The sequence below is a fragment of the Coenobita brevimanus genome, chromosome 113 (assembly GCF_032717465.1).
Source record: "Coenobita brevimanus isolate Jiangsu-jjx chromosome 113, ASM3271746v2, whole genome shotgun sequence".
Taxonomy (NCBI): Eukaryota; Metazoa; Arthropoda; class Malacostraca; order Decapoda; family Coenobitidae; genus Coenobita; species Coenobita brevimanus.
This window is the reverse complement of record NC_137066.1, coordinates 254,037-262,638: the sequence shown is the minus strand read 5'-3', so window position 1 is coordinate 262,638 and position 8,602 is coordinate 254,037. Positions and strand designations below refer to the sequence as shown.

Below are 8,602 nucleotides of genomic sequence, written 5' to 3'. Positions count from 1 at the left end.
GACGAGAAGGGAAAGAAAAGAGAGCGAGGAGAAAGAAAAGAGAGCGAGGAGAAAGAAGAGAGAGCAAGGAGAAAGAAAAGAGCAAGAAGAAAGAAGAGAGAGCAAGGAGAAAGAAAAGAGAGCAAGGAGAAAGAAAAGAGAGCAAGGAGAAAGAAAAGATACCAAGGAGAAAGAAAAGAGAGCGAGGAGAAAGAAGAGAGAGCAAGGAGAAAGAAAAGAGAGCAAGGAGAAAGAAAAGAGAGCAAGGAGAAAGAAAAGAGAGCTAGGAGAAAGAAAAGAGAGCAAGGAGAAAGAAGAGAGAGCAAGGAGAAAGAAAAGATACCAAGGAGAAAGAAAAGAGCAAGGAAAAAGAAAAGATACCAAGGAGAAAGAAAAGAGCAAGGAGAAAGAAAAGATACCAAGGAGAAAGAAAAGAGCAAGGAGAAAGAAAAGATACCAAGGAGAAAGAAAAGAGCAAGGAGAAAGAAAAGATACCAAGGAGAAAGAAAAGAGAGCAAGGAGAAAGAAAAGAGAACAAGAAGAAAGGAAAGAGAGCAAAGGGAAAGAAATTGGTAAGGAGAAAGAAAAGGGCAAGGAGAAAGAAAAGAGGGGGAAAGAGGGGAGGGAGAGAGAGAGGGAGGAGGGGGAGGGAGGAGAGAAGGAAGCAACGGAAGAACTAGTCCAAGGATTTTAATATTGAGAGAGAGAGAGAGAGAGAGAGAGAGAGAGAGAGAGAGAGAGAGAGCTGCGGGTGGATTACCAACTTTCCCTCACTAGAGAAAGTTCAGTATTTTCCCCAAGTGTTGGAAATGACCTTACCCACCCCCACCCATTTGTTTCTCTCTCTCTCTCTCTGTCTCTCTCTGTCTCTGTCTCTCTGTCTCTCTGTCTCTCTCTCTCTCTCTCTCTCACTCACTTTCTCACTCTCTCACTCTTCTGACGGGGAATCACCTGCACGGGGAAAAGGATACTGACGGCCAAATAAAAGCGCCGGACGTTAGCTAGAAAAACATGAAAAAAAATATATATATAGCTGAAGATGTTAGACATGCCTTTGCTTTTCTTTCTGCAGCAATAATCGGCTCTTATTGCAATTTGTATTTACTATAGAAGCATTGAAATTGGCGCGGTCAGAGTTGCACCAACATTTTGTTTACATTACAAGAAATTCTAATATGGTATTTAAAAATATAATTATATGGTTTCAGTTATTTTATTTGCAGTAATAAACACAAACCTGATGCCAGACAAGAACAACTATATTTTAACAAAAAAAAATCCAGTTAATTTTTAAATGCTAGAAGTTATGAAGTGAGCTATAATTATCATTATTATCTCGACATTTATGTAAAAGTTTTGTATTGCTTTTTTAATGTTAATAGTAATATTAAATAAATATTGGCAAGTGTGAATGCTGGACAACGGCTCTTGTAAACAGAGGTTTGTTTGGAGGTAAAGTTTTTGTTTACTGTTGTTCAAGACTGTTATATATTGACACATTAGATATATTTACAACATTTAGCCCATGATATGTGCATTTATGATGGTTTGTGACTAATTTATAACCCCAGTACAGTAATTAGAGGTATATCTCAAGGTTATCATGGGTTAGGTAACAGTGCTGCCTGACGGTCGCGGTGTTTTACGGTTCTATTTGCTCTTTTTGCCATCGTTGTAAGTTCAAAGACTATAATAATGACGCATAGGGTATTACAGCCTTTGCTTGGCCATATTCAGCGTTGTTAATTGAATAGATATAATTTTTATCGTATTTTAAAAGTACCGGTACGTAGCGAGTCAGTAGTAGTGGTAGTGGTGGTAATAGTAGTAGTAGTTGTAGCCCTGGGTTCAGCTGAAATGGCAATCCAGTTGGCTACAGATTTAAATTACCCTTCCACTGCAGCCCACCATCCTCCTTCTGTGGGATAAGAAAGTATTGGTGGTTTAGGGACGTTCGAATAACCAGGCCATTGAGCTGCGTGGGTGAATTAGTGCCACCACATGAAGGCATCCAATATAATGATGGTTAACATAATGACATCATGCAGCTACTAGACTCTTTATGTAGCTTATAGTTTATTTATTTTAACAAGGTGAGATTTTTGCCCTTGTGCAGCTAATTTTGTGTAGCTACCTCAGTGGCAGAATAATATTACCGTACTACAATTCAACAGCGATGTCTAGTATTGTGCTTTGTTTTATTTTATTTTTTATGCTGGGAAGAAGGAACCAAAGGCCAGCATCCCACAAGACTGTTCCCTCCAAGAAAAACAAAAACAAAGCCAAATTCAAGATCTGTTCATTTACTCCCACCAAACTAAAATCTGTAATCTCTTTTCAGCTTAATTAATGGCCAGGTGTAGTCAGACTGAAGGGAAAATTTGGCTAGTAATCAAGGAGACTCATCCCTGCCTCAGAACTTCCTGACTAAAATCCATAACCATTTTTCAGTTTACTTAATGGCCAGGTGTTGTCAGATTGGGGGGTAAATTTGGCTAGTAATCAAGGAGACTCATTCCTGTCTCAGAATTAAGGCTCATCAAATTTCATCCAACCATAGCTTAGTATTTGAGTTATGGGAATACAGAAGTCTGTTTCCCTCAGGTGTAAAGAAACCAGTCAATGAATGGTAATAAGAATGGAACAGACATGAAAAAAGCTTAGGGATGCAACTACTACTTCTATCTGTCTATTTATCTATTGCCAGACACCTTAATCCTGTAATGGGTGGCCACAAACAAATAGTCTCCATGTCACCATTTTGCTGCTTTCCCCCCAACATACACCCCCCTCTCTTAAACACCTCTCTACTCCATCCCTCCACCTCATCCTCTGTCTCCCCCTCCCTCTCCCTACTTACCATATTGTATATCATGTAACTGTCTTTTTTAGGGCAAGATGTCTGAGATGGAGGGAGGTGTGGATGTGTCAGGAGGTGTGGTTAGTGGTGAGGCAGCCCAACAACCACAGACCAAGAAACGACGAGCGTCAGAGAATGGCATCACCACCACTGGAGAAGAGGCGAAGAACGGCACTGAAGAGAAGGCCAAGATTGACGAGAGTTATTTTGCGTATGCATTGTTCTTGCTGCCTTGTTCTGTCTATCTGCTTAGAGCCGGATCCCTCCATCTCATAAGGGGTGGCCACAAACAAAGTGCCTCCATACTGCTCTGTCCCCTGCCATGTCATTGTCCTCCCCCCAACTTCCCCCCCCCTTTTGATATTATGTCTTGTTAATGTATATTATTCATCTGATATGAGTACATTGATTAAAGCTGTTTTGTGAATCATTATGTATTGTCTTAAGCACCAATTATTTTGTTTTGTTTATACAGTATGACTATAACATGGCAGAGTGTAACTAATATAAAATGCTAAGCTAAAAGCATACCTAGTATTTCTATCTATCTATCTATTGCCAGACGCCTCAATCCCGTTTGGGGTGGCCACAAACAAATCGCCTCCAAGTCGCCCTGTCCCCCGCCATTTCACTGCCCTGCTCCCAACTCACACCCCCCTCTCTCATATACCTCTCCACCCCATCCCTCCATCTCATCCTCGGCCTCCCCCTCCCTCTTCCCCCCTCCACCTCACTCACATACACTCTCTTCGTCAGTCTTTCACCCTCCATCCTCTCCACCTAGTATTTTACTTTGTGAAAATAGATCACATTGTATTCATATAGTTCAGCACTGTTTAGTGTTCTGTAGGTCATACCCAGATATATAGTAGCTACTGTTAGTACTGTATAGGTAAGTACTCATATCTGCGCTGTGAATGAGGACAGTACAGTAATACTCTGCTAATTATCCCCCTCTGTGTGATACCCTGCCGTTGCGATGTAAAAATAATTAACACCCTTCCCCGCCCAGGCTATCAATGGCCAGTCCCCAGTTATCTGATGGATTCTTATCCGATGGTTTTTTAAAACTGATTTTGATGATATTTTAGACTTAATTTTGTGTTTAGGTTCATTTATAAACTGTTTGTAGACTTAGATTAATGTGTTTTAGTCATAGGTGGGGTGAACATTGTCATTTTTGGGTAGTTTACTAAGTTTGATATTTCCCAGACATTTTTGATGATTTTCAGATTGTATTTTTGGGGTCAAGTGAGTTATAAACTGCTTTTAGGCATGGTTTAGCGTGTTTTAAAGTTATTTGGGGTTTAGATGAGCTAGAAACTTGTTGTTGGAGTCATTTGGGTGGGTTTTGGACTTGGTTGGGAGGATCCCAAGGCTCCCAAATGCATCCCTATACTTTCTGTGTTATAACATCCTCGGTAACTGATACCCTGGCGCAGCGATGGGTTTTCCCAAACGCATCTCATCATTATAATGGAGACATCCTGTAATCCTACCAGTGCTCTGTATGTACATGTTTTGTGCTTTCTCTTTCCATGTTTCTGGATCTTACCTTACTTCATCCTTAGGTGGAAAAAAAGGCTTAGAATGATCATGATAATTTCCTTTGGTTTCACCCTAATGAAAGGTACTGTACTCCTCTAATTGAATGTACCTCCAGTCTTCGTGCTTCCTTAGGTTGTACTGCATTATGATTGAGGACAAAGTTGTACCAGCACTTATCAACGAACCATCTTGTAGAACATTGGGTATCCCTGTTATAAAATGTACTGGTATAGTACTTATCCCAGTTCCAGTTTCTCTTAGGTCTTACTCAGATATAGGGCTACATTGTGCTGAGATCCAGGGCAATGTTTGTGTCAGTGCCTAACAGCACACCTTCCCTTGGAGTGTCAGGTATCACTGTTATAAAATGTACTGTACTTATCACAGTTCTCATATCAGGTCATACTCGGATATAGAGCTTCACCGCACCATGATTGAGGACAGCGTTCGTACCAGCGCCTATCAGCAAGCCATCTTCCAAAACCTGGATGTGCAGGGCAAGGTGGTGGCAGACGTGGGGTGCGGCACGGGTATCCTCAGCATGTTCTGTGCTCAGGCGGGGGCAAAACACGTATACGCCATCGAGGCCTCCAAGATTGCCGTACATGCCCGTCAGCTGGTTCAGGCCAATGGGTTTCAGGATGTAATTACAGGTATGTGGCAGACACTGTGGGGTATGTGAAGGTGTGTACCACAAAGGACAAATCTGGCTGTGGGAGGTGGATCATTGAGTCTTTGCCTAGAATCAGGCAAATATAAAACAAAAGAAAAAATAATAAGTTTGATTGCTGACAAAATGTTACACAAACAGTTCACGCAAGTTAAGGATATGTTTAAAATAACACCTGTTTCTGTACACCTGATTCTGTAAATCAGGGGAAACTGTACAGTGTATGTTCTGTATTGTACCCATAGCTAGTATGATTGCACAGGAACATTTGGTGACCTGTAGATGACAGTCCTGCTTAGCCAGACAGACTAAGGTTAAACAAGAACAGCAATATCCTGTTGAGCTGGACATTTATTACTGTACTTGTGCTGCATCTGGATCGTTTTATTCGTCTTAGGATTTACTATTCAGGCTTGAGGGTTAAGTACAGTATAACCTAAAGACTTTTCATAAGAAAAATAAAACACTAAAGGTAGTTGCAGTATATGATTGTGCCTGGTCTCCCCCCTCCCTCTTCCTCCCTACACTTCACTCACATACATTTTTCTGGTTAATCTATCACCTCCATCCTTTCCACAAGGCCAACCTCAGTGTATTTCCCCTAATGCTTTTCATCACATCCACACCACAACACTCCATCACTTCCTCATTTGTCAGTCTGTCTCTCCATGTAACTCCACATCAACATTTACACCACAACACTTCATCACTTCCTCATTTGTCAGTCTGTCTCTCCATGTAACTCCACATCAACATCTACACCACAACACTCCATCACTTCCTCATGTGTCTGTCTGTCTCTTCATGAAACTCCACAAGCCCTTCTCCCATAATTCAAACCTTGCATTCGCTGTATTAAATCGTTTGCACAGTATTACAGGGCAAAGCAGAGGAGGTTGAACTACCAGAGAGTGTTGACGTTGTGGTTAGTGAGTGGATGGGGTACATGTTGCTCTATGAAACTATGCTGCCTTCAGTACTCTACGTAAGAGACAAGTGGCTCAAACCAGTGAGTATTTATTGATTTGTTTATCCTCTTCACTACATTTACTCCTTTCCTATTTCTCCCATCTTTTCTGTCACTTTTTATTACACTTTTGTTGCACTTCTTCCTTTAACTTTGTAATTCTTTTTCTGTCTGCCCTCCTGTCTTTGTATTTCTTCCATCTTTCCTGTCACTTTTTATTACTCTTCTCTCCTACTTCTTCCTTTAACTTTTATCATTCTTTTTCTATGTCTGCCCTCCTCTCTTCCTATTTCTCCCATTGTTCCTGCCTCATTTTATTACCCTTCTCTCCTACTTCATCCTTTAACTTTTATCATTCCTTTTCTGTGTCTGCCCTCCTCTCTTCCTATTTCTCCCATCATTCCTGCCTCGTTTTATTACTCTTCTTTCCTTTTCAGGTGACCTTACATTGAGTGACAAGCCTAATCATTTCTTGTAATCCAGGAAACCATTTACAGCACTGGGTGGTAACCATTTAACTAACACTTACGCGTTCCCTACTTGTCAGCAAGTGGGTTCTCTAGTTCTTTCTCATTTATATGGTTAATCAGAGCCCTTATTTTTTACTTATTTATTTTTAGGTTAAGGAGAGCCAATTTAAGTACAATGTTACTGCTGTACACTGTTTCCAGGGTGGTAAAATGTACCCAGAACGTGCAGTGCTGTACATGGCGTTGGGTGAGGCTCAGTGGATCACTAAGTACGAAGAAGGGACGTACGACTTCTGGATCTCACTAAATCACGTATATGACCTTGATATGTCACTCCTGGCAGACCACGCTGTATCACGCTACAAAGGTGAGCACAGGGAGGGCTTGGTGGTGGTGGTGGTGTGGCCCCAGGCTCAGCCAAATGTGAACCTGTTGACTGCAGATTGGAGCATCCTGCTTTTGGGGGGATAGGGAGGGAGCTCCATCCATCCATAGCCCAACGCCCTAATCCTGCAAAGGGTGGCTGCGGACAAAACGCCTCCTGGTCGCTCTGTCACCCACCATTTGACTGCCCTCCCCCCAACTTACTACCCCCTCAGTTTTATCAGTGCCAGTGTATTTAAGGTCCCTCTCCAGCTCTACAGGTAACGGGTTAAAGCTGCTAATGACAAGAATAATGGAGTCAAAGGCCACATGTCAGCAGGTGGGTTGGTGGAGGGTTAGTGCCCCTCCCCATAAAACAGTTAACTCCAAGACAAATGGCCACCCCTTACTGGATTATGGTGTCTCGCAATTGATAGAAAGGCATTAAACGCTATCACTGCTACTGTACACAAAGAATGTACACAGAGAGGGGGCCAAAGGAAGTTTATGAAGGTAAGATGACGTTGGTAGAGGCAGACCTTATGTGGAAGGGAAGAACAGGGGAGCAGTATGTTGGTGGGAGAGTAGCAAGGGGAAGAGGAGAGGTTGAGAGAGTTAAGAGGAGGGTGTGAGGATTAAGTAACTTGGAGGTGTTTCTGTCATTGTGGTGGTGGCGGTGGCGGTGGTATTGGCGATGATGAAGTTTAGACCTACGCTGGATGATTTTGTTCAGAAAGAGAAATCATGGTAGTCAAAGGATGAAAATTATTTGCTGTTGATACCCCCTCCTCTGTTGTGCATTCTCTATGTGTTCTGGACCATGCCTCACCCCAGCCTTAGGTGGGAAGATGTTCAGGGTGGCGGTGGTGGTGATAAATGATGATGATGATGATGATGATGATACAGTAGCTGACATTGGTGATGATGATAGTGATGGTGATAGTTATGGTTATGAGTGATTGTTACTGATGATATAGTGATGATAAAGTTACAATGACCTCAGTGATGATGATGATGGTAAATAAGTCTACATTCCTACCCACAGATGTCGTTCACGTACACATGGTTGCTCAGGAAGACGTCCTAAGCTTCCCCACGCCGGTGTGTGACCTGGATTTAATGACGATAAGTGCCGAGAGCCTACGCACCATATCCTGCCCCTTCTCCCTGGCCAGTATGGGGTCGCGGCAACTCAACAGTGTCGTGTTGTGGTTCGACGTCTACTTCCCGGGCGGACACAAGCTCTCCACCTCCCCCGATAACGAAGACACACACTGGCAAAACACCGTCCTTCCGCTGGCGACTGCACCCCTAAGGCAGGACACCCGAGTGGCCGGACAGCTCACCATCACCCAGGACTTGGCCAACCATCGATTTTTAAACGTCGACCTCACGTACAGGGTTGACGGCGGGGAGGAAATTACTCGTACGTTCAAAATGGATGATAATTGTAATGATAATGATTTTTGAATTGTGATGTTCCTCCTCCGTTATCCCTAGCATTCCCATCCATACCCTCCTCCTTTCCTGTCCCTCCCTCCCTCCTATTTCCTTCCCCTCCATCCTCTTTCCCTCACCCATTCCTTCCTCCCTGCTTCCCTCACCCCTAGTTCTCTCCTCCCCTCATCCATACCCCCTGCTCCTACTCCCTCCCCCTCCCATCTCATCCCCTTCCCCCACTCCTTCCTCCCTCACCTTTTTTCTCCTTCCCCTAGTCCCCTCTCCTTTCTCACCCTCTCCATTCC

The 8,602-nt window shown here is 43.0% G+C and overlaps 1 protein-coding gene across 1 annotated transcript; it reads left to right on the top strand.

The window, feature by feature from the left end:
- The first annotated feature begins 1,402 nt into the window (after positions 1–1,402).
- On the top strand, positions 1,403–8,327 carry LOC145418301 (protein arginine N-methyltransferase 6-like). The gene is made up of 6 exons (XM_080286742.1): positions 1,403–1,431; positions 2,872–3,050; positions 4,787–5,040; positions 5,930–6,066; positions 6,696–6,861; positions 7,903–8,327. The coding sequence occupies exons 2-6, from the start codon at positions 2,878–2,880 to the stop codon at positions 8,325–8,327; spliced, it is 1,155 nt and encodes a 384-aa protein (XP_080142868.1). The 5' UTR covers positions 1,403–1,431; positions 2,872–2,877.
- The last annotated feature ends 275 nt before the right edge of the window (positions 8,328–8,602 follow it).

Coding starts and splice junctions, on each gene's coding strand:
- LOC145418301 (XM_080286742.1), top strand. CDS start 2,878: ATGTCTGAGATGGAGGGAGGTGTGGATGTGTCAGGAGGTGTGGTTAGT. Junction 3,051..4,786: donor ATTGACGAGAGTTATTTTGC/GTATGCATTGTT, acceptor TTCTCATATCAG/GTCATACTCGGATATAGAGC. Junction 6,862..7,902: donor CGCTGTATCACGCTACAAAG/GTGAGCACAGGG, acceptor TCCTACCCACAG/ATGTCGTTCACGTACACATG.